Raw genomic sequence first — 26,804 nt, forward strand, 5'->3', positions numbered from 1 at the left:
GAAAGACGCTGCGAATTTTCAGAGTGAGGTTACCTTGATTCAAGTTTGTAGCAGTTAACTGGCATTTTTTAAGTAGATTTATTTTGTAATTTGGGAGGCTATATGCTTGCAACTGGCTCCAAGCAAGTGCTAACGATAATCGAAATTACAGCTCCAGTTTAATTCACCTACAGAGTTAGACCGTTTCATTCATACCCGGAGTCTTCTGGCCTCCTCTACGGCCTCTCCTTGACACTATGCAGAGACCACGGGATGCCACTCTTCATTCAAGCAATGCTAGACGTGGTCTCTGCCATTCTGGCCCTTGAGGTAACTCTTCTGCCTTATTTGGTGTTCATCACATGAGGCCTCATTCTAGCTCTAGAGTGTGTATAAGTGGTATGTGTAGGCAAGCCTAGCGCACGAGGGATCTAAGCAGGTGGACAACTGGAAATTTTCAATACTCCTCCAATCGAGAGATTTATCAAACCTTGACAAGTTGATTCTTCTTCTTCCATGGGGCTAGTCAGTAAAGGGGAGAGAATCAGAACACAGGAGGCCTTTACCTTCCTTGCACCTTGAAGGTATTGTATAAAAATAGCTCATGTGGCAAGTTTGTTCAGGCAAAGTATTGACTACAGCGTTAAAACCAACATTGGTTTGATTTGTTTCAACAGACTCCAGTGTACCTTCAGGCCGGGACTGGAAAGTGACCTGCAATGGTCAGTAAATGGGAAACTGCTGTGGTTAAGTCTAAGTTATGGCTAACATACTGATGGTTTTGACAGCCTGGTAGGACTAGGGAAGGAATTGTGGTCTAGCAGGTACGGCTTGAATCTCGTAGTATGTTCTGTTATTCTGTGCCTTCCAACTTTGGAAGTTTCACAATATGCTACCTGTTTCTGCATCCGAGGCATTTCCTGCTAGACATAAAAAAGCTGTTAGACCAATATAAAAGAAATGTTTAGGGGATATAGATGACATATGAGATTGCTCTGCCACATCATTCAAAGTTCCAAATTGCTGAACTTTATACTTAATTCGCAGAAACACATTAATAACATGGCCTACAATACAAACCATCAACTCATTCTTACCTCTTGGGCCAACCCTTGTCGATCTGAATAGAACCATAAAATCTGGTACTCTCGGATTTAGAGCCCACCAATGGCGGCCTCATTGGCATTTCAACCAAAGCTCCCCTGCATGCAGCAGCTCATTGCCTGTTGAAGATTGGCCCGTTTTGAGTATATCACTCCTATACTCACTTCTTGAGGTGAGGGCAGAGCTTCACCTAAACGTATGTTCTTAGGACACACACTCTTAGACTCTGCTTGCTCATATTATCTGGCAAAGACATTGCGGATCTCAGGGGGGTTTGCCCAGTGATGCTGGCCTGACACTCTATTAGTTGATATCCCTCTTTCCATAAAAAAAAAACCTTGGAGCAGTTGTTCTCTGGATGTGGACTCAAAGTCTGGAATTCCTTTATTCCTAGTACGTCCTTGTCTGCTTTCAAGGAAGAGCTTAACCATTCCTGCTAAATTTTCACGTATTCTACTCGTGCCTCTAACTGCCCACTCCTTGTTTTTATCAATAATGTATATGATGTTCTCGCTATTTGATGCAACCTTTATCATACATGTAAATTATTTTTTATCTAGTAATCCTAGTTTTGTATTTGAAACTGGACTCTTCAGTGTTCACATTGTTGCTTACATTTTTGCAGTTCAACACAATATTTTGTTCAATGTAAAGCAGTCTGGAAATCCTGGGCTTTGTATGCGCTATATATAACACTCTGTAAAGGAAAACATGTAAGACTACGATTAAACGAAATCTGGTTTCATATGTCTTTAATTTCATTTGTAAGAGATCAACAATCTGCTGGATACAGGACAGAACTTTACTCTAAAGGACAGTGTCCTGCACTGACAAGCCTGAGCACTTCTCAAGGGGAATGGTTAACCTTAGACTCCCACTAAAGGAGGTTCCACTCTGAAAGATATCTAAGGCAGTGATGAACTGGATTGAAAAATGTTTCCTTCTTTCTCCCTTACTGGCCGTCTGATATTTGGTTCAAGTATCTTACAAAATGGCGTCTATCAAAGAGAGGGCTCCAATAGGGCTTTAGGTGAAGGTTCTCCTTTACTTTGCTGTGCTGAGTAGCAGGCCCAGTTATCCAAATAGTAAGTAATCCTGTTGTACTGATGTGCTTGAGTGCAAAGCACAACGCTTAGGATCTTGGATGCTGAGATTTAGGTTTCAGGAATGTAGTAATTCTATACTAAGCCTATTACATCAGACCTCCACCAAATTCACCATAGCTCTAGCGTCCCTTCGTCCACCACAGCTGTCACGTGTCTCTGTTGAATGTGGATGCGGTGGGTTCCTCCAATAGTTCACTGACCAGCACAGCCTCTTCTCCGTGTATCTGAACACACTCCTCTACTATCTGAAGTGTCTTATGCAGCCGCCTGTCCAAAGCCAGGAGATGAGGTTCAGTGAGAACAGGGGCCAACTGGTCCTCGAGCAGCGATTCCCTCATGATGTCACTCAGCTGGTAGTCTGGCAAGGACAGGAGTTGCAGGCGCTGCCACGTTGCCTTCTTTATCCTAAAAAAAGAATGTGGAGTTATAGTGGTATTTGAAAAATCTTAAGCACAGAATCCTAATGCATGCCATCAACTAGCATATATTTGGACCTATGTCTTCCATAATATCAAGGTGTTGACAGGGAATATATATTCTCTTTGACGCACTGCATAAAAGCAAGTAATAGGTGCCAAAGTGCACATGGAAATCAACAAAACAGCAGTTTAGCCCAAAGTGTATGGTCTCTTACAGGGAAACACTCTCTTTTGATCCTATCGTACTTCGGCACATAAGCTCTGCTGCCTGAAGTTTCCTATTGGTCAAAAAAAGTTTGGATGGATAGATGCTTATTGAAGGCGGTTGATTTAGATTGCCCTACCATTTGGAGATATCAATAGCCAGAATGGTGTCTTGAATCCCATGAGACATGGGGCTGTGCCACTTATCCATGAAGTGGCTTCAGGCAGGATTTGCATAGACGTTAATATCATGAGTAACCTTGTGTTTAGGGGGATCCTTGGAAAACTGACAGAAAAAACAGACTGCGCAAGTTATCTTAAATTCATATTGTGGCTTGTTGGACTAGTTGTCCCATTTCCTGAAGATTAACTCTTTGTGTTGTGACAGTGGGTTATCCATTGTGTATTGCTTGCAGACATAAGAGGCAAATTCAGAATATCTGCACAACTTCGCTAATAAATTTTGCACTTTATAGGCCTCTCTGTGGTACAAGAGGACTTCTGGGGAGAAGGTGAGAGTTCTTTATTGGGAGCTACCTTTGTAATTTCCATCTTCGATCCTACGACATAAAGACCATGACCACGATTCAGACGGGCAATGAAAATCTGCCCCTACTATGAGTAATGCTGCTTGCTACTTGGCAAACGGTTCTGATTTTACAGGGTGGTACTGGTGCTCCGGGGTTCCTTTGGAGCCATACTATGTTGTTATGGGTACTGGTACGATATACTATAACCTTTGAAATGAGTGTGTTTGGAAGCAGAGGAAGCAGATAGTTGTCCAGAGGACCACTAGAAAGCAGCAGCCTCCCTCCACCCCTCCCCCATTGTTCTGCAATAATTATCAACTGTTATTTGTGGAAACAGCCCCCACCCCTTTCATGGACAGTGCTTGCATAAACATTTTTTTTAGGGAATGTGACTACAGAATCCGACGTTTTCTATCCCTCACAGGCCACCGTCTCTGTATTTGCAGCCATTCATTGTAAAATGCATGAGGACTCCTGCCTAATAAATAATAATGAGGCACGGGTTTTTGCCACACCTTGAAAATGGGCAAACTGAGCAGCAAACCAGCATATCTTCAAAATGAAATTGACTGGGTTGTGATCTCACCTTCATACATAAGGCGCTATATGGTGGTTGAATAAGTGCAAATGCAAACATCTAATCTTCATGGAACAGAGCTTCCTGTTTGTGATAGCAAATCACCCAATCAAAAAAGTTGCACCAAAAGAAATATTCACAAAGCAAGATTCTCTAACTGACAAACAAAGGGCTTCCTGGTGCAGAAGTAAATCAAAAGGAGAAAGATCACATGACAGCCAGAGTACTGCAATATGTAAGATTATTGTTAAATTTTCTTTTGTTTACGTTAGTTTACAGAGCCACGTGTAGAGCAGGACGCATTCAAGATAGCACCACTGAGTTTTTGGATCAACACCACGAAGGGCACTCTTTGGGTTCACAATCATTGGAAATAGACAGAATTTAAACTTTTACAAAATCTCAGGTCCCTGCTAGTTATCTGAGAGCACTATGTAAAGGGTTCCAGAGTTTTGCTACATAAAATAGAATACCACTGCAAACAGTAGGCGAAACCATCACAACCTGACTGGAGCTTGCTCAGAAACTTAAATGGGCTGCCCTTTGATAGAGAGGCAACAGAAAATGAATATAGCTTCTTTTGGTCACAAATGGGCTACTGCAATCTTCACAATCTCACGCATGGATCTCACATGCACTGAAATGTGTTTCTCTAGAAATACCTTTTCATTTAAGAGGATGTGCAGGTTTTGGCTTAAAGGCACTGTAAAGATTTGGTTGCTTGTATCATCTGACCAAAACTTCCCAACCAGTGAGATTGCTTTTCCCTGACTATTATTTCGGTTTTATCAAGATTGAGGTTACACCCATTTGTGCCCATCCATTAGTCGACAAAAAGAAGACGTGAAAGAAAGTTGGAAATTGGTGGGCCAAGTTGTTACTATAAAGGCGAAGCAAAATGTTGGGTGATAAGCATGGGATAAAATGGAAACCAGAGATTAGTAAAGTAGAGGTGACAGAGAAAATGCTTCAGTGACATCAGCACTTCATATTAAAATGCAAAAGGCGGTCGGGTCTCAAAGTGGCTCATAGCCAACCAAAAAGATGCTAGTGACTTCTAATGAGCCAAAGACTATGGCAGGGTATGCTGCTGACAGATCTAGATACCTCGAAGAATCAGGACATCATCACCCTCAGCATCATTTGGCATCCAGTCATAAAACAGAAGAGGTTTGGTGGAACAAATAAGGTAAATTCCTCTTACAAGAGAAACAAAATAACAGACATTGAGACCAAAACATCAATAGTGTGTACAGCACTAGTTTTAATAAATGTAAGGGTTGTTGACAATACTTTGATGGATATGATTTGAGGTTTCCAATTTAATGCGGGCAATATACATTACCAGTGGCTGTGATTAATTTAGGCATTTCACCCATCACCTTGTTTGCTGTTCCAAACAGAGTTTACACCCAGGATGTAGAAGCAATTTCACAACTTTTTTTTGTCTGGGACTTCCATTGTGTGTAGCATTTTTGGACAGAGAATGCTAATGAAAATGTCATTAGAGAGGTCACCCTGAATGAGCTAGCCTCTCTGATGCAGTTTTCATTGGTGTTGGGTGCACGTCGGAAATAAGTTTGCAACTGTGGCTTCCCCTGCACTTTAAATAAGGCAGTGAAATGGAATGGAGTGTCAGTGCAACATATGGCTTTGTTGGTTGATGTCCTGTTACTGTCTTCCTCTAAATTAGGTTCTAAGCCTTTGAGATCTGGTCAGCGATCATCGCCACAGTCAATTAAGGAGAACATGAGATCCTTACCACTTGCACATTACTGTACTTTGAACAACCTGCCTCAGACCTTCCACCGGATCTAATGGATAAAGCAACCTGCAACCTTTTTTTTAATTTAACTTTATTTATTGAAATTTTCAAAGACACTGAACAAAAACATACATTTACCATGACATAAAAACAAACAAATATACAAAATAAATAAAAGTACCCAGGTCACACGTTAGAGTTCCAAACATCACACGAAGGATTTGAGAAGGAGGAGAAGGGTCATTGGCATTCCATTTACAAAGCAGCAATTGTACACCTGTAGCATCCCTTCAGGAGACATATTCCAAATACCAAAACATTAACCCCACATAGGCATCACAGTAGTCGACTATCACTTCTCTATAACGCTAACGCTGGCAGGATTCCAATAATGTGACGTGCAACATTAGTCCGCTGATTCTGTAGCAACAATACATTTGGATTCTTGGTATTGAGCAAAGAGTGCCCAAAGCTTAAGGGAAGGGAGGAAGGTGGGAGTAGCTCACTGTATACCTCTGATTGGGTATTACAGTACACCATGACTCTTTCCCATTCGGCTATGGTAGATAAAGGCCCCTGCATCCATCTCATGGCAAGCCTGCGTCTGGCCAAGAGAAGGGCCATTGCTATCAGTTTACGCATATTTTTGCACAGAGTATTTTTGTGTATCCCAACAATGCCAATAAAGGATCCGGTGTGATGGGGGAGGCTACAATAGCCGTGTGTGTCTCAAAAATCTGATGCCAAAACTCTGCCACTGGCAGACACAGCCATGCCAAATGGTAAAAGCCAGCACATGGACCCTTGCAATGGTCACAGCAATCAGAGTCCCGCAACCCATACCTGTGCAATCGATCCGGCGTGTAGTGAACCGTATTGAAAAATGTAAAGTGTGCTAATCTGTGCCTGCCATTAAGAGAGATTTTGCAGTGACTTCGCAACAATAAAACTAAACATCATCCGAGAGTTGCTCCCCGATGTCAGCCTGCCAAACCAATCGAGCTTTCGTGTATGGGGATCTCCTAGTCCGTAAGGCCGAAACATATAGTTTAGAGACCAACTTGACTGGGGACAGCGACTGAAGTAATAAAGGCAACGGAGGAAAGACCATAGGTTCTGCTAACTCCTCTCCCAATACCGCCCGTAGGGCATGCTTCGTGCAGAAAAACTGAAACCTTGTTAATGCAGATGGTTGCTCCCTGTTCGCAACGGCATCCACCCAGTCGACCATCTTACCGTCACGAAAGAGATCACCCATTTCAGCCAACCCGAGACTATGCAGAGCACGGAGCACGTCCCTGTCTGAACTAAAAACGAACCAGTGGCACCACTCAATACGCATGTGCGGCGAATATAGTTGAGCTCCGGGAAACATGCCAAGCAGGGCATGCCACGCATGAGCAACAGAGTTCGCTGAGTCAAGGACGCCACAACGTCGATCCGGAGCTTTAGTTAAAAGCCAGAGCAAGGGTTCGGAAGCTGCCGCAACCCTTTCTATATGAAGATGCGGAAGAGTTATGGGACTGTGTACCCAGGCATGTGCGTGGGAAGCCTGAGCTACCCTATAATAACGCTCGAAGTCCGGAGCCCCCAAGCCCCCGGCAGAGCATGGCAACATGAGGGTGACCATAGAGACAAGCGGCGTCTTACCCGCCCAAACCAGTCTGCCCATCAACACCAGCAATTCCTTAAACAAATGCCACAGGACAACAATAGGAATGTTCACAAATAAAAGGAGAAGGCGAGACAGCACCACCATCTTCATCAAGGAGACTCTACCCACTAGGGATAGCGGGAGGTTGATCTAGCGATACATGTCCTCACTCAACTTGGCTATAACTCTACCGTAGTTTGCCCGGATGACCTGGTCAGCATCCGAATGGACCTGGATACCGAGGTAGCGAACCGGATCAGTGGTCCATTGCAAAAGGAAGTGAAGATCCACAGGAACGGTAGTGGGAGTCAACGGGAAAATCAGGGACTTGTCCCAATTAATGTTTAGACCGGATAAGCCCCCATAGCGCAACACCTCACGAATAACCGGAGGGAGATGCAGTTCCGGGTTTTTAATGTACAAGTGTGTCATCCGCATAGGCTGATATGATTAAATTGTAATCAGGAAAGCGGAGGCCCCTATGAACGTGATATTCTCTCAAGGCCCTTAACAGGGGTTCGGTCGCCAGCCCTGTCTGGTCCCTATAGAGATAATAATTGGGTCAGATACCGCATGCCCCACACAAACTCGAGCTCCTGGCTGATTATAGAGAATTCCAACCAATTGTAAAAAAATATCACCGACCCCCACACGTCCCAGAACTGCATAAAGGAACGGCCACTCAATACAATCGAACGCCTTATCTGCGTCTAAGAAGACCGCCACTGCAGGGATATCCGAACGAGTGTGTTGTAAAGCGCCGAACACCGTGCGAAGATTCTGTGCAAGCATGCAACCTGGAATAAAACCGGCCTGTTCAGGCCCAATTAACTGAGGCAATAGAGGAGAGAGATGGTTTGCAAGTATCTTAGCAAATATCTTACCTTCCACATTCAACAACGAAAGCGGAGGATAAGAGGAACTTAGGCGTGGGTCCTTGTCTGGCTTCGGTAAGATAATGATCAAGGCTTCCTGCATAGTCTGTGGCATAATTCCAACAGTGCCAATGTCCTGAAACAGCGTGGCCAACTCGGGAATCAATAGATCGCTAAAGGCTTTATACAACGTGCCTGTGAGGCTGTCTTGACCAGGCGCACTGCCTTCCCTCATAGAGTTCAACGCAGGCGCCAGACGGATTTCCTGTAGCTCTATAGGGCGCATTAGGAACTCCCTACGCCAGTTTTGTAACCAAGGTAGTTCAATATATTCCAGATATTGCAAAATATCTGTGTCGTTAGGGGAGACCTTAGAGCTATAGAGCCCCTGATAGTAGTGGCGTAAATTATCAGTGACAACCTCCGTAGCAGACTCAGTGGAACCAGATTCTGAAGATAATACAGGAACACAACTGGGCCCCACCCTACACCTTGCCATGGCCACCAGGACCGAACACGGCCAACCAGCCTCCTAATAAACTCTTGCTGTGGCATATTTTCCCATGTGCTTAACCTCGGCGTCCGCCTCTTCGTTAAACTCAGCTATCGTGGATTAAAGGAGGCCCTGCAGTCGTGGAGAGGTCCCCCGAGACAGTTCGTCCTCTAAAGCAGCGATCCTAGCTTCCAACAGCGCCAGCCTGCCACGGATGGAGCGAAGTACCCCCTCGTGTTTGCTGATGGTTATACCTCTGATTTTTTTTTTTTTTTTTTTAAATATATTTTTATTGCAGGAATCAGTACAACAATACAGTAACGACCAGCATCATATTATAGCCAACTTTTACCAGATATAGCCCACCGACCCCCTTCCATAGCATTGCTATACAGCCAAGCAGCCCATATCCCTGGGGTTGGGCGGCGAATGTAGCTGGGGTCAGTAGGATGCGGGAGCTGGTCCGGATAATACACTGTCCGTCCTCTGCTTTTCTAAACAAACCCCAACCCCCAAAAGGTATCCCCCCCTCAAACTTCCAGTCATTGTGAAACTCCCCCCTCCCCCCCCCCCCACCATCAGCGCCAGGGAGCTTATCACTTTAGGATCCACTGCTTGACCCTCGGGGAAGGTAATAGTGCTGTTAATGCTAGAGTCTAACGGGACTCGGGTCTAGTTGCTTCTTCGCTTTCGGAGTCGCTGAGGGCACAATAATCCCTGAGGGCCTGCACCAGCGTTTCCCATTCTAACGCGGCCTCCTGCGCCTTCTCATTGCTTTGCCTCCAAGCCAACTGATATCGCAGCGCGCTCTCCCCCGCCGCCCATTTCAAAAGTTCACCGTGCCATCTGCCGCCCGCAGGACCAGCACGTGCCTTCCAGTTCCTGGTCACCTCTCGTTTAGCAAGTAGGAGCCCCAGGTCGATAAATTTACTGGTGATTTTATTCCGGGGGGTATGGGGGAACCAGTGCAATAGCCCCACCGCCGCATCGAACGATAAGTGCCTCCCCGTCACCTCTTCCAAAGTCGTCGCCACCTCCTGCCAGTAGGACGTCAATCCTGGACAGGCCCATAACATGTGTAGGAGGTCCGCCTCCTGAGCCGGGCACCTAGGGCATTCCGCCGAAGCCGTGGCAAAATAACGCCTGATCTTAACCGGGGTCAGGTACGCCCTATGGAGAACGTAATAGTGGACCAGTTGGAAACGGGCGCTACGTGTACCCTTCCATGCTCGCCTCACCAGCTGGGACCAGGTCGTCTCCGGGATCTCCCTACCGATGTCCTCTTCCCAGCGGGACTTCAGTGTGGCGAGAGGGACCAACCCCTCGGTAATCAGCCTGCCGTAAAGGCAAGTGACCGCCTTCACTGTGCCCGCCGACATCATTACATACTGGCACACCTGGGACAATTGAGGTTCCTCTAGTCCGTTTTGCCAGTGCGCCTGGATCACTCGCACAATGGCCGAGTGCAGCAAAAAGTCGCCCCGGGAGATCCCAAAGCGGTCGATGAGATCCTGAAAGGACAGGAGCACTCCGTCCTCATACAGGTCCCCGACGAGCTGTAAACCCGAATCCTCCCAGTCCGCCAGTCGTGACCAGTCTCCTCCGTGGGGGAGGGCCGTCAGCATTCCCAATGGAATTTCAGGTGCATATGGGGTCCGCAGGTGACCTCTGTTATGAGCCCGATTCCAACAGAGTCGGATAGTCCGCTCCTCCATCGACAGGTCCCGAAGGACCAAACGCTGTCGCAGCGCGATAAAGGAGAGGATGTGCCTGGCCATACCCGTCCCTCTACCGTCTTCCGGGCCTCTGAACTCCCTGGCTATCTCCTGGGTGTATGTCTGGAGCTGCGCCGCTAGGTAATACTTCTCGAAGTCCGGCACAGCGAGCCCCCCCTCGTCCTTCGGCCTCATCAGGGTATTGAGGGCCACCCGCCGCCGGCCCGTGCCCCAAAGGAACCCGACCACCATGGAACGCAAGCGGCGAAAAGTAGCCGGCGGGACCCAGATCGGCAAAGTCCGAAAGTAATACAATAATCGGGGGAGCGCCACCATTTTGAGCAGGGCGACGCGTCCTGCCACGGAGAGCGGCAGCGTGGCCCAAAAGTCCATGCTGCCTCGGAGTGCTCGTATGCAACGGGCAATGTTTCCGTCTAGGAGGTCGGGCTGGTCGTGGTACACAAATACCCCAAGGTATTTAAAGCAGTCGGGTTCCCATCTGATCTCCTTACTTAGCGCCGGAGTGGGGACACCCCTACGCATCGGGAAGAGGCAGGTCTTAGACCAGTTCACACGTAGGCCTGAGACGTCTCCGAACTCCGTAAGCGCTAATTCCGCTCCCCGTAATGCGTCGACCGGATCCTCCAGGAAGAGCAACAGGTCGTCCGCATAGAGCGAGACGTAATGCGGGCCCGCCGCTGTCCGTAAGCCCGTATAGTGGGCTCCCGAGCGAAGATGCATTGCTAGTGGCTCCACCGCTAGTGCAAAGAGAAGCGGGGATAAGGAGCACCCTTGCCGCGTGCCACGCTCCACCGGATATCGCGATGAAATCAAAGGGCCCGATCTAACCCTGGCTGAAGCGGAAGCGTAGAGAACTGCTGTCCATTTGATAAATCCTTCCCCGAGGCCGAATTTCCGCAATACCGCGCTTAAGTAGTCCCACTCCAGGCTATCAAAAGCCTTCTCCAGGTCCACCGACAAAACTACCGGGGACGGGGCATCCACGAATGGTTCCCCAAGCAAGCGAAACAACCTTCGGATGTTCATGGTCGTATTTCGCCGTGGGATGAAACCGGCCTGGTCCTCGTGTACTAGGGAGCTCATATGTCCTAACAGCCTCGAGGCCAAGATGCTGCTCAATATTTTGTAGTCCACCGTCAGCATTGAGAGGGGACGGTAGGACCCCGGGTCAGACGAGTCTCGGCCTGGCTTGAGGAGAGGAACCACCAACGCCTCACACATCGAGCCGGGGAGGCGACCCAGCCTCTTCGCCTCCCTGTAGACCACCAGTAAACGAGGGGCCAGGAGGTCAGCATAAGCTGCATAGAACTCCACCGGCAGGCCATCTAGGCCCGGGGTCTTGTTCCTCGCCATCCGTTTGATGGCCCCGCGGATCTCCCCCAAGCCGATGTCAGATCCCAGGGTGTCTGCCTCTTCTTGTTCCACTGTGCGGAGTTCCAGCGGGCTAAGATAGTTATCAAGCCGGTCTGGGTCACGCGCGGAGCGACTGCGGTATAAGCATTCGTAATAATGCCGGAAGCAATTAAGAATCTCCGGTTGGGTGCACACCTCAGTCCCATCCGCCCTACGCATCCCAGTCGTCGTTTGGGACTGGCGCGCAGGGTTGGCCAACCACGCCAGTAACGCGCTCGATCTGTCGCCCTCCGCTATAGATCGGACCGTGTAGGCCTTATAATCGAAACAGCGGAGCCGTTCGACCTCCACCGCCACCTTCTCCCTCGCCTCTACCGTTTGTGTTTGCAATTCCGGGTGTCCGGGTCGGCTAATTTCGAGCTCGCGGAGCGTTCGGTCCGCTGCGTCTAGATCAGCCAGGATAACTCGCCGCATGCCCACCTTCTTAGAGATACAGTACCCCCTCACCACCACCTTGAAAGCGTCCCATTCGAACGCCCTAGTACTCGCGGTGCCGCCGTTGGATGCAAAATAATCCGTGATTCTCTCCCCTAGGTCTGCCTTGAAGACACTGTCCTCGAGGATCTCGGGGCGCATCTTCCAGGTGGGTACCGCCGGCGTCCCAGGGAACCAGCGAATGTCCAGCAGGAGGGGGTTATGGTCCGAGATGGTCCGCGATAAATACTCCGATCGGGCCGCTGCCGAGACTAATTCGGACGAACCAAGAAAGCCATCCAGTCTGACATGCAGCTCATGAAGGCTCGAAAAGTACGAATAATCTCTAGACGCGGGGTGATGCGCCCTCCAGATGTCCGTCAAACCCCAGCGGGTCTGCCAATCTTGACGGCCCTTAGCCGTCCGCCGGACCGGGGAATCGGGGAGCGGGGGATGCGAGCGGTCTATGTCTACATCTACCACGGAGTTAAAGTCTCCCCCCAGCAGGAGGGGACCGGCGAAAAAGTGAGCCAACGAGCCCGATAACCTGGAAAGGAAGGCAGTCTGGTCCACATTAGGGGCATACACACAACAAACATTCAAGTCCCTCCCTCCCAGCGTGCCTGATATGGCCACGAAACGCCCCTCTGGGTCCAACACTGTCCTCGTGACCTGGAAGGGGACTCCTGCCCTGATCCATATTAGCGCCCCCCTGGCATAAGCAGAGTACGCCGTGGAAAAGACCTGCCCTCGCCACCTACGCTGAAGCGCCGCCCCTTCCGCCTTGTTCAGATGCGTCTCCTGCAGCAGCGCCATTTGCACTCCCCTACGCACTAAATAAGCGTGGACCCTGTGACGCCTGGACATAGTGTGAAGCCCCCTCACGTTCCAAGTAATACATTTCAAGTTTGCAACATCAGCCATTGTCCCAGAGTGTTCTTGCACAGTCTCCCCGTCCGGGTCCCCATAAAAAAAGGACATCAATTCTCCCAGCGCTGACGGCGGCCATTTTCCCCAACCAGATCCAAACCCCCCAAAAACCAACAAAACCCCCTCCCAACCACCCCAGAACAGGACCCAAACTGCGCCATCTAGATCCCATCCAAACTTCTATGAAGAACAACCCCAAAAACCCCACTAGTCCCACGGTCGCCACCGTAGGAAGGCCTTATGGGCCAGGTGCGGGCTGAGCGGAGGCAGTGGGCCCTCGTCGCCCAGGCCACCAGGACTATAATAAGCCCCCCCCTGTGTCAAAATCTTTCGGGGCAAGAGCAGAAGCCTCCCAACCCTCCCTCTCCCATTGTCAGCAATAAAGAACGGCAGCCGCCTCCCCCCTGCCGGGCCCCCACCCAAAACAAGGCAACCTATCCCATTACCCTTGTCCGTCCAAAAGGTCCTCCACCGATTTCGGTGTGATCACCGGTGTGTGGGTACTGTCTGCCACTGAGTCTTCCGAGTCCGATGGTGCCCCCTGAGCACCCGGGTTGTCTTCCTCCTCTTCGATGTCTTCGCCCCTCGCTCCCGACAGTTCCGACAGAACTTCCAACACTCCCCTCCGCTCAGATGATGTCTCCGCTGTCGAGGGCCCTCCCGTGCGGCCGCGGCGGTTCCTGACCCTTTTAGAGCGCCTCCTTTGTTCCGGCTCCTCCGCCTGATGGGTCGAGGCATTATAACCATCCTTCCCCGTTCGGTACAGTTCGAGCCAGTCACAGACCTCCTCCGGGGTGTCGAAGAACTGGGTTTTGTCGTCGACAATGACTCGGAGCCTCGCGGGAAATAGGAGTGAATATTGGATGCCCTCACTCCTGAGTTCACGCTTAACCGCCAGGAAGGAGAACCGCTTGCGCTGCGTCTCGTAAGTATAGTCAGGGAAGATATTCACCTGACTGTTTGCAACCTGGAACGGGCCATTGTGTCTGGCGGCGTTTAGGATCAGATCTCTGTCCCGGAAATGGAGCAACCGCGCCACCACCGGCCTCGGGGCTCGTCCCAGCTGTGGGGGCCGCGCTGGAACTCTGTGGGCCCGTTCTAGAGTGTAAAAGGAGGACAGGCCCTCCGGGACCACCGTGTCTCGGAGCCAGGTCTCCAAGTAGCGCACCATATCGCCTTCCTCGATCTTTTCCGGCAGGCCCACTACCCGAATGTTATTCCTCCTGTTTCGGCCTTCCGCATCCTCCGCCCTCCGTTCGAGGGTCTCGATTCGGGACATGGCATCCTTGATCGTCGCAGCCAGGGTCCTCTGCGCCGGTTCGATAGTCTTCACCGTGCTCTCCACCTCCTTGACCCGGTCTGAGAGTTTACCATGGTCTGCCCTAAGGAGGCCCAGGCCAGTCGCCACCTGGGCAATGTCCTGTTGTAGAGCCGACCGAGTTGCCTCTATGGCTTCCAGTACACGGTCGAATTGTTGCTGGAGTGGTGCGCCACCAGGTCGTTTAGGATCTCCATGCTCTTCCTTGTCCTGGGCCTCAGAGTCCGAGGTGGCCTGGCTGGATCCCTTGGCTCCTTTAGGTTTCCCCATGCTGCCAGGGGCTCTCCGCAAAGGTCCCGGAGTAGGCGTCTCCGTGTGCAAGTGTCCAGCACGACTTTCCCGGGATTTCGCCCTCCAGTCCGGAATGGGCGACCTCCTTCTCCAGAGCCTGTGGAGACTCCGCCGTTTCGGCTCACGCCACCGCCACGGCGTCCGAGGGCACCGATAAGGGGGCGGAGACACCCGTCTCCGAGTCGGGCAGGCCCGTTCACCCACTACAGCTCTGGGGCAAGGGCCACCAACTCCCCCGGTTGTCCTGAGGCGCCCGAGTGTCGCGCCATCCATGTAGTCGGGGTGGCCAGGAACTCGCAGCTAGCTGCGGAGTCGCGGTGCAGACCACCGCCTGGACCTGAGGGCACCCGTGCCCGGCGCCCTCTAACGCGTGGGCACCCGCCCGGTCGTCCAATCGAGTATGGTCCCGCTGTGGAGGGTCCGAACCAACCAATGTCCAATGCCTAAAGCCACTGAGGCTGGTGAAGCCGGGTGCCGGGCGACATCCGCGAGACCTCCTCAACTCCGTAGGTCCGTTCAAGGGGACAAAGGGGTCCGGGCGCCATATTGGGTCGTCCTCCGCCACTCCGCAAACTTCGGCATTTCTTCAAAGCCACCCCCGTCCAAACTCCACCAGGGCCCTCGGCAGGGTGTCGTCGCCTCGCTCAACCGAATTCGGGGTCTGGGGTGCCCCTCAGCCACGGATGTTCAGGATAATTTCGGGCTTAGTCCCGGAGCCGAGCTCTCAGGCGACCATCGCCATTGGTGCCCAAGCCACGCCCCCCTGGTTATACCTCTGATGTAAGCCTTAAAAGATTCCCAGACTGTGACATAAGAATCCACTGAGCCGACATTTAACGTAAAGAACTCCAAAATAGCATCACTAAGCTCCGCCTTAAAGGCCACATCTAGCAACGAATAGGGGGGGAACCGCAGAGGAAGGGGGAGGCCCGCGCGGAGGGACCGATAGAGTCAGCAGGATAGGTGAGTTGTCCGAGAACGTCCGCTCCAACACTTCACAATTCTGCACTGTGGACAACAAGGTTTGCAAGATGAGCCAGTAGTCAATGCGTGTGTGTGTATGTCGTGTGGGGCTGAGTAGTGTGTGAATCCGCCCCTGTCCCCCGAACGAGCCCTCCACACATCAACCACCCCCAACTGTAGAAACACATTAGCAATCGCCCTAGCATTAGCTAAAGGCGGCCTCAGGGGACCTTTAGAGCGGTCCAAATGTGGGTCCAAGACACAATTAAAGTCACCACCACACACCACAGAAGAAGGGGCACGTGATTGAATAGCCCTGTAGACAGAGTGATAAAACTGTGGATCATCATAGTTCGGGCCATAGGAGTTAACTACCAATAAATCCACTGAGGAATTATAGCAGCGAGTAATGGTGTACCTGCTAGATGGATCCGCCACGCAGCAGTCCATCGGAGCCTCGCACTGGGATTAACACAGGTCAAGACTCCCCTAAAGTGTGAGGTGAAGTCAGCTGCATGAAACTCCCTCAGCATACGGCTACTTGTCAGCAGGCTGCAGCTGGGGTGGAGGTGGGTCTCCTGCAAGACAGCAATGTCAACCTCTTTCCTCTTTAGATAAGCTAGAATTTTGCACACTTTTCTATGGTCATTAAGACCCCTAACGTTCCACGTCAAGAGTTTCAAGCTCTTTCGGTTAGACATACTAACCAGCATTTAACAAGGGAAGTGAGCAATTGCCAGTGCCATTTACAGCTTGAGATTGATACCCCCACCTGGTACAAGAAATTATAATCAGCAAATACGACCTGCAATAAAAACATATATCAGAGACATACAAAAAAAACACATTGCCACACCCCACCCACGCCTTGCAACCCCCAACCAAGGAAGAGCGACCCTCAACCCACCCAATAAGGAGACCAATCCAATATACCCAATAAAAAGAAACATAAAGACCACAAACAACATCCCCGAGAACATTCTCAACAGCAATGGGTAACGCTTAGGGGCGGATGTTACCCAACAATCTCCAGTAACAGTATCCGAGAACCATTTTCACCGTAAACAAATAGAAGGCCTCATACAGTTAGGAAGCACTGTGAAGGGGGCCAAGGGCCTACAATATAGCAATGGGTAGCATTTAGGAATAGGCATTAAAGAGGAAAATATTGCCACAAGCATCAAACAGCAACATCATAAGGAAAAGAGTTCCCCCTCCCACTGTGACCAGAGAAATAAAAGCGGAGCGCCAACAGCTCAACCCAGTTCACAAGAAGAGACAAACAGGAGTCAGTATATGCAGTCAATCATTGTCCTCCAAAATATGCGACAAGGAAGCTCCATCTGTGCCCTCACCCTGCGCCCTTCGGCGTTTACCTGCTACCTCCCAGGATTTCAGTGCCTTTTGTAGAGTTTGCGGATCAAAGAAGATACACGGCTTGCCATCAAAAAGTACCTTGAGCCTCGCTGGTTAGAGCATAGCATACTCTAGGTGGTGATCTCGCAACTTACGCTTCAGGGGAACAAACTGCTGCCAGGCCTCCTGCACTTTGATGGTGAAGTCGGGAAAGAGGGAGAGGGTGAAGCCCTCATATTGCAGTGTGCCCAGTTCCCTCGCTTTACGGAGTGCAGCATCCCTGTCCCGGTAGTTGAGGAGCTTAGCAATAATGGGCTGAGGAGGAGCGCTGGGGCAGGGTTTAGGGCCCAAGGAGCGATGTGCACTCTCCACACCAAACATAGCGGAGACGTTGTCAAGCCCCAGCAGCATTTTGAGAAGCTGCTCAATGAAAAGTTCCATGGGCCCAGTAGGTGTAGATTCCGGGAGGCCTGTGATGCGGAGTTTGCAGCGCCTAGACCTGGCCTCCAAATCCTCGAAGCAATCCTGCAGCGCGATCAGCGTTTTCTCAACTTGCCGCTGTGTGGTGGTGGCAGCCGATTGGGCCTCCTCTGTTTCTGTGATACGGCGTTCCACCATATTAAGATGCTCCGCGTGCTTGTCGACCCTCTCCGAAATCCGGTCCATTCTGTAGGCCAGCTTATCTATCTTGGCGTCAATAGCAGTTAAGCCACTCTGCATAGCAGAAATAATTTGTTTTATATCCTGCACTGGGTCATCCGCAGGGGTATCTGGGTCAGATAACGCCGAGTCAGCTGCCTCCTCATGCCGTCGGGATTTATGATGTTCAAATGTGAGCTTGGGCTGGGACTTATCCGGTTTACCCATGTTGGTATGGGAGGCGTCCACAGAATGCTGTCAAGGAGGCCCACATGCACCCCCCAAGTCTCAGGGGAGTGGGAGTGCCAGGGAGAGCACGAGGAATGAAAAACAAACCAAGGGGACCGGGCTCCCTATATGGCCTCATCAATGTCCTGCCACCTCATTATTATTGTATGACGATGTATGAGACACGGCCCCCCGTCACGTAGCTCTCAGCAGCTCCCAGATCCAGCCAACCCAGAGTATCGGTGATTCAACAGAAACAGGCCACAACTGATGCAGGATCCCAAGACTATCAGGCCTACCGTGCCCAGCAAACCCCCGGCAGCCTCACACGGGGCTCAGCACAGGATATGGGACACAGGCAGCTTATTAGGAGTCCAAGGGGTAGCAATGATGTACAGGCTGCCGAGCGCCGCTCCCCAGGGCCGCGGTAAAGGAAATTCACCAAGCCATCAGTGGGCCCCGGGGCAGGGCTAGAACGGCCGCACTGCTAAGGCCGGGTCCTGGGGCAGCGGCGAGCAGGACTCTAGAGAACACTGCCCAGTAGCCAGATTGAGGGCACGAACTCTACGTCAGCCCGCCAGAGCCGAGCCGCGATGTCGATGATGGGGCTTTGGGCAAACGCAGCGCGCCCCCCATCACCTCCGTGGTCGGTATGCGCGACAGCCATGTTTTAGGCCGCAGCGATATGTGTCACCGGAACCTGGAGCGCTACGATCGTCCGGACAGGTCCAGTGGGTTCAGCAGAGGGTCAAGAACACAGCCCCCTCCTCCGTTACTCAGGTAGGGGCCCCAGAGGCCGCAAATTATGCAGGATAGTTGCGGTGAATGGCGGAGCCCGATCACCTAGCGGCCATCTTACAGCCAGGCAAGCTCCGCCCCCAAGCAACCTGCACCTTCTAAGTGGCAGTTAAGCAGCAATATATTGCAGCTGCACTTTAGGTTTGGAAAGAGTGATCCATCTTTACTCAAAGTTGATGGTGGAAACAATGGAGAGGGAAAAATTCTCCTTCCCAAGCTCTGACTTCCTGACAATATAAAGTGTTGGGCATTTCGGTGGAGTGCAAGAAAGTAATGTTTGACTGGTTTTCCTAATTTTAAAAACATTTTATAATGTATTTCTGTATCTACAAGGCCTGTTACGCTCTCATCTGCTAAGTGGTACAACGCCCCCTGTCATGGCTCAGGGATAGTAGGACTCTGCAGGACAGAGTCCTCACGGGTTCTCAGTAAGGATACTGGACACCACTTACTGCGTGGGCCAGTGGCGTCACTAGGGGGGGGTGCGGACCGCACCGGGTGACACCATCACATGGGGTAACACCGTGAGCCTCTGCTTTAAATATTCGCTACATAAATCAGGAGCCGAGGAACCCGTTACCCGGCCGCCTGCCAAGATTATTGTCCAATTAGAATTAGCTGTGTTAGCTGTATGACGTCGGCGTCCAGATGTCAATGACGTTCGTTCGAAATGTCACTCACGCAAGGAACGGCTGAATGCTTTTGCGTGAAGCACCGACGGAGAAAAGTTAAAAGCTGAAAATCCGCGGTGCAGGTGAAGGGCAGGTAAGGAAAAAAGTTGTGCGTCGCAGTGGGGTGGGAGATTAAAAAATGCCACTGCCACATACATCACAAACTGGGCTGTATATCGAGCTGACCTCTTACAAATGAGTTCTACTAGGTACAAATCACTCAGAGCTTGTAGGTGACTGACCGCGCGCCTACTTTTCCCACACCAATCTGATAATATTTCATCCAACTCAGAAATTTTTCTCTTTGTATTCTGTCAATTGTAGACCTGGTATTTTTTTGGGCTAATGTGGATTTCATGTGACAGAATACAAAGAAAACCTCAAATGATGAAGTACTCTGAGACCTGGGACACGTGATGTTCTAGTCTGAGCCCATCATAGCATGGCAGGAAGTCTAACATCCAAAAATGATCAGTCAGCAACTGAATTGAAGCGAGTGATACTTTAGAAAGGAAGCTAGCAAAAATGCACATTGCTAGCCACTCTGTGTCATCTGTAACTTATGAAGCGTTTAGTTATATCTAGCTTTTAGCCAATGCACTATGCATGCTAGGCATTTTCAAGGCTTTTTCTAGAGGAGGGACTATAAGTCCCGGAACGCAATGTATCATTTTAGCTAAAAAGCTGTGGTTAGTTAAAGATGCCGCACTGGGCATGGGACGATGGGAGAAAGTTCAGAAATGGCATAGATTTAAGCAAAAAATAAAGATCCTCGCATTAGTGTGCCACTCTGTACCATTGGATTCAGAAAAGAGGGTGGTGATGAACAGAGAGTCTGAATTAAGCAGACCACTCTTACCCAGTCCAAAGATCAGGGCTTGATCCATCACCGTTTTTTAGCTCACTGCACCATCCCAGCTCAGAACCTGGCTACATGCAAATTAGTCTGTTCCTGTCCCAGTGCATGATGGGAACAGGGCAAACCAAACTACCAAGCCAATTCTTATACTGGGAAGGGAACAAGCTTCCAGGGGCCGGTTTCTGGCATTTCAGCCGTCGTCGGCCCGGCTTGCTTGAATCCTGATGGTGCAATGAGCAAGGGACTCACATCTGAGTATACCCTTCCACGCTTATGGTGGACAAAATGATTCAGAAAAGAGGGTGGTGATGAACAGTGTCTGAATTAAGCAGACCACTCTTACCCAGTCCAAAGATCAGGGCTTGATCCATCACCGTTTTTGGCCACTATAAGTGTGGCAGGGTATACTCAGACATGAGTCCCTTTCTCACTGCACCATGCACTGATTTGCATATAGCCAGGTTCTGATCTGGGATGGTGCAGTGAGATAAATAACGGTGATGGATCAGGCCCTTGGTAGAGTCAGGAAGCATGGTGAACAAAGAACACTCGGCTGCAGGCTAAGGCAGGGATCGAGGCAAGCTCCCCCATATGTAGAGGAACGAAGGAGACAGAGAGGGATCAGGACAATAAAGGACATATTAAGTACTCATACCTGGGTCTGGGTCTTATGTCCATGCACACAACACTATGCTCCCTTGGTGGGAAGTGTGAGCATGACTAAAGCAGAGGCATATGAAAAATGAGGAGAGGTGATCCTGTTTAGATTGCAAGCCTCAAGGTGGATTACTGGAAGGGCTGACACAGCTTTTCGCCTTTCCAACACTGAAAAAACTGAGTAAAATTAAGTTTGATGGTCATAATGCTTGGCACTGCCGCTTCACCTACCACAGCACACACACCAGCCCAATGACCAGCCCCACCCAAACACACCACAGTCACCACCTGAACAAAAACACCAACTCGCATGTCCTTCTCAACACATGCTCACTATGCAAACACACCACCAAGATTTGGAACCTCATCTACACCTTCACACCCGATGGCCTGTGCCTCAGTGAGACCTGCCTCAACCCCACTTCCATACCTGAAATCACCACTGCAATATCTGAAGGATACAAGACCACCTACCTTGACTGCATCAGCAAGTCTGGTGGAGGGATCAGCATCATACACAAGGAATCCAGCAAATGCACCACCGCAAACGACGACATACCCCAAAGCCAAGGAACACCTCAACTTCCGACTCCAAAAAGATAGCAAAACCACCATTAGGGGACTCTCGCCTACCATCTTCGAGGACCACTTCCAGCCTTATGCAACTCCATCGCCAACTTAACCGCCCCCCGTCATGGACTCCAACAACTAAATTTTTACGGGACAAGTCAACTTGAATCTCATCGACCACAATGACATCAGCAGTACCAACCTCCTCAACAGCATGAAACACATATGACTTACCCAACTCATCCACGATCGATCCCACACACACACCACAGGCCACATGCTAGACTCCATCTTTACCTCAAGCGACTACATCAGGTACAGCCACACTACAGAACTCACCTGGACCGACCACTCCATCGTCCACTTCAACATCATCAGCTCAAAGATGTCCACCCCCAGTCTGCCCAATGCCCCGCACTGCAGCTGGAACAAAGTCTCAACACCACCCACCCCATCTCCTTCAACACCCTAGACTTGAACTTCAGAAACTTCCACAGTTTGATCACCAACTGCTCCCACATCATTACTCCCATCTACAAAACAACCCACAGAAGGTCAACCATGCAAGCTAGCTAGCACACAGAAGACTTCAGAACCGCTAAACGACACTGTAAACAAGTGGAAAGGAGATGGCGCACCAGCAAGGATACGTCCAACAACACTGCTTTCAATACAACCCTCAACCTCTACCATAGACAGTTGAGAGATTCGAAGAAAAAGGCCTTAGTCTCACATGTTGAATCAAGCTCCAAAACAGCCAAGAACTCTTCAACATAGTCAAAGAATACTCTAACCCTTCAGCTGCAACAAACCAGATTAACCCCTCACAGGAACTCTGCGACAACCTTGCAAACATCTTCCAATACAAGATTGCCAACATCTGCAGAAACTTCAAACCCCAAACCAAGGCCAGTAACTTCTTCAAGCAACACAACAAGCCGGCTACCACCACAGACATACGACTTACCGAATGGAGGTAGCTTGCCCCACAGGACACAGCGTCCATCATGAACTTGGTCCACTCAGGGGCCAAAACTGACCAATGCCACCTCATCTTCAAACTAGGCAAGCCAGAATCAGCCATGTACTCACCAACTTGTTTAACACCTAAATTGCGATGGCCAACTTCCCCGAGGATTGGAAACATGCAGAAGTCAATGACCTACTAAAGTAACTACTAGAATACGCCAGCATACTGCCCAACTACTGACCAAACTCCCTGCTCCCCTTCCTGGTCAAAGTATTAGACAAATCCATCAACTAACAACTCTCCTCATATCTGGAACGGAACTTCATACTTGACTTCACCCAATCTGGAGTCCACAGCAAGCACAGCACTGAGACAGCCCTTATCGCCGTTACTGATGACATCCAGCCCTACTTGACAGAGGAGAGACTACTGCTCTGATCCTCCTAGACCTCTCTGGAGCCTTTGATATGGTCTCTCACCACACACTCATCACAAGGCTGCACAACATAGGCATCCAAGGAGCCACTGTCGGATGGATCGGCTTTTTCCTGACTGGAAGAACGCAAAAAGTCTGCCTTCCCCCCTTCACCTCCGAATTAGGGCCGGACTGGCAGTAGCGGGCACCTGGCATTTTCCCAGTGGTGCGGCAGGGTGAAGTCGGTTTTGGCCAGGAGGTGGCCGTATTTGGTAGCAGTGCTGTAATATTGGTCCTGACACCCCTGCGCCCGGTCTGACTTAATTGCAAGGGCCAGTTTGCGTTCCCAGTCTGGCTCTGCTCCGAACCCAAGAAAATCATCTGTGGAGTATCTCAAGGATCCTTATTCAGCCGCACCCTCTTCATCACTTATGACACCTCTGGCCTGCATCGCCAAAACCCACGGACTCAACATCATATCCTACCCCAACGATAAACAATTCATTCTTTCCCACTCCGAACACACCACCAACACCAACTTCCACAACTGCATGACAGACATCGCCAACTGGATGAAGGACTACTGCCTGAAGATCAACACGGACAACAGAGAGGTACTGATTTTTGGAAACTAAAGCTCACGATGAGATGCATACTGGTGGCCCTGAAAACTCGGACCTACTCCTACCCAATTGACCAGGGTAGGAGCCTAGGCATCATTCTGGACAACATGCTAACCATGACGACACAAGTCAACTCTGTCTCCTCCTCCTGCTTCTTCATCCTTCACATGCTTTGTTAGATATTCAAATGGCTTCCCCAAAACTCGAGACACAGCATCCCTCAGGTCCCTATGTCCAGGTGACTGGACTACTGCAACACTCGCTACGCATGGATCGCAGCTCACCTCCTCCTCCTCCATTTACAGACCACACAGAATGCAGCAGCAGACAACTGCACTGGCTCCCTGTACAGAAAAGATGCCAGTTCAAGCTCCTGACCCATGCATACAAGGCCCTACTTAACTACGGTCTAGCCTAATTGAACCACTGCCTGAACTTCCATCAGCCCACCTGATACCTCTGCTCCGCATCACTTTCTCTAACCCTCACCCCCCTCATCTGACGTAGCAGAAGCAAAGTTTGCTCCTTCTCCTACCTAGCAGCGAAGACAAGGATCGAGCAACCCTTTCATCTAACCTCCCCATCTCTTCCAGAGTTCTGAAAGTCCCTGGCTATTTGGCAAACCAACCTCACGGGTAAAAAGAAGCGCTCTACAAATCTACTGATTTATATAAGCGCCAATGGACTCTTCAATTTCTGCTGTAAATAGGCAACATTACTTGCCTTATCATCATTAGAGGTGCTTCAAATCCTCTCTTATTTCCCAATTGACAGCACTGTGCTGCTTTTGATGTCACTTGAGATGAGGGAGCCATAGAACATATGCCACGTTTGTGATTTCTTTGAAAATTTGGCGTAGAGAACAATACCATTTTCATAGGAGTTCACATAGGCCATAAAGGTAAATCATTGTTTAATGGCCAGGTGGCACATTTACAGTATTTGAAAGAGTCATTTGCTTTGGCCTGAATGATGATGTTGTAGTGCTGCTCCAAGCCTGCAGACAGAACGGATTTCTTAGAAAGGGGCTGCACATCACCTGATGAAGTGCCACGGGTGACAGCTTATCTGAATATTAAAGGAGCTTGCAGACTTTTATTTATGGATAAATAAACTGGATCCTGAAGAGCATTGCAATTTCAGTCACCTAATGCGCAAGAGGCTATTGAATACCCAGAGCTGGGGGCACAGTCTGATGCTCTATGCATTTAAAGTGAATCCAGGGAAAGTCTGAAAGTGTCACGCTCTGAATAATAATAAACATATTGTTTTTCAACAGAGTTTCATGCCGTAGTTTTGCGCCCTCTAAGCACTGTAAACAGTAGTTGTTACTATTTACCAATTTAATGGTACACCGTTAATGACTTCGGTAGGATAGGAGCCTGAGCTGGTCTTGCCAGGATTTTAACTTGCGACCTACAAGTCATAGCAATTGTCAGCAGCATATGTTTAACTCACAGGCCTTTTGGCTGTCTCCTGAAGGTGTATGTAAGGCTCACACTCTGTTGTCCAAGGGGAGAGGGCTCTCTGGACACTGAAGGCAGCCAAATACCAAACCATTACACAGGAAGCATATGCTTGCTTGGATTTTGGTGAACCTGTAAAATACACAAGATCAATGGTCTTTCTTACTGGCTCTTGCAACTCAGCCTTTCCCTCATTCAAATGGCTCTCTACACATTATGGTAGGTAAGGGAGACCTTTAGATCTCATTTCAAAAGGCGAGAGATCACTATGGGATATATGACTCATAGGACGGGTAGACATGACCACTCTACAATGAAACAAAGCGACTGAGAGAAAGCAAGAGTGGATGAAAGATCATGTGAGAGAGCATGTGTGAGAGAGAGACAACAGCTAATTTTTTGAATGGCGATAAATGTTTGATCCTTTGGATGCAGCATATGCTCCCCGACTACCAAGATAGCTATGGTCATTGCTGGGGTAAATACATAGGCTTGCAACCATTATTTTCCTGCAGCCAGTGAGACAGCTTATGGTGCTATGTTTTAGAGATAATAAAGACCAGAGTATAGGTAATTGAGGGGGAGTGAGTTTTTGTGCATTAGCCTGTGTGTGCATCTGTGTGTGTGCCTTTATTCACTGTCCTGCTACCAGACACCGAGGGGAGGCGCTCGTATATTGTAACATGATGTGTTGCAGCTATGTCCTAGAGGCTCTCCAGGCACATTTCCAGAAGGCTTCTCAGCACGCCTGAACTCAGACTCTTAGACCTCTCCTGATGTAGGGCATGCAAGTCAGTGTAAAATAAACCACTATACAAGAGGCGCTGCTTTAGAGAAGAGCACCACAAGTTTGGTTCACCCATCTTTATTGTTGTGTTCCACTATGAAACCCTACATTTCTGCTGAGTGCCCCGTGTAAAATGTTTGTTCTGATTATGAATGTGTAGACTGCAGGGTTTTCCATGTGTCTTAAGCAGCTCCCTGGTCTATCATGAAGAAGTTTGTTAATAGATTGAGTGCTGTGTCTCCTGAATTTTATGACAAGGCTGTGGTATTTCCACAGTATTAAGTTTAGCGTTAGGAGCTAGTACATATATGTTTTCAGGTGAAGAGTACAGAATAGCCACTGGAATGGCAGTAAGTATTGTCAAGCCGGAGGGTGACAAGAAATTTTCCGCACCGGGTACCACCTGACCTTGTTACACACTGGTAAGCACCAATACGTTTAGGGTTTGTGGACATTCAGAAACTGTATCAATGGTACCCCCACCCCTCCACCTACATCTGGTGCTAAGAAAGTAAATATTTAGTGAGAAACTCTTGAGTATCTCAACATTTTGTGGGTACATTGTCAAGAGATTTCTTCACAAGAAGAATGTTTTCAATTTTAAGAAAAAAGTTAGCAAAAGTTTGATGTGTCTATGCAAATTTCTGTCAAACTTCCTCTTGTAGATTGTGTAGCTTGCTCACCAGCCCACGTAGATGCAAATATTCATGCCATTAGCTTGATATTGCAAGTCCTAATTTCTCAGCGTGTATCCGTTAACGGAACATTCTGCATCGGGAATTCTATCACCCACGCATCTACTTCACTGTTCTACGAAGACCATCAGCAACAAAACGTGTCCCATCGTCTTTAACTCACAAACACTACATCTCCCCCTTTGTTAAGTAAAAATAACCAATATTACATATGTGCATTACAACTCTTCAATAATAAGTTTTGGTGCTCAAGTCAATCGCCCAGATCTGATCATGTGAGGCTGCGTAGACACCGGAGA

General features: G+C 49.4%; 1 protein-coding gene across 1 annotated transcript in view; it reads right to left on the reverse strand.

Annotated features, from left to right (window-relative positions):
• Nucleotides 1–1,820: 1,820 nt before the first annotated feature.
• The window catches only part of FAM20A (FAM20A golgi associated secretory pathway pseudokinase), a 377,577-nt gene continuing 352,593 nt past the window's right edge, over nt 1,821–26,804 (reverse strand). Inside the window, exon 11 of the mRNA XM_086930966.1 lies at nt 1,821–2,594. Within this exon, the coding sequence (XP_086787092.1) occupies nt 2,336–2,594 (259 nt within the window). The 3' untranslated portion in view covers nt 1,821–2,335. The remainder of the gene's footprint in view (nt 2,595–26,804) is intronic.

Source organism: Lissotriton vulgaris, chromosome 7 (assembly GCF_964263255.1).
Source record: "Lissotriton vulgaris chromosome 7, aLisVul1.2, whole genome shotgun sequence".
In the NCBI taxonomy this organism is placed as follows: domain Eukaryota; kingdom Metazoa; phylum Chordata; class Amphibia; order Caudata; family Salamandridae; genus Lissotriton; species Lissotriton vulgaris.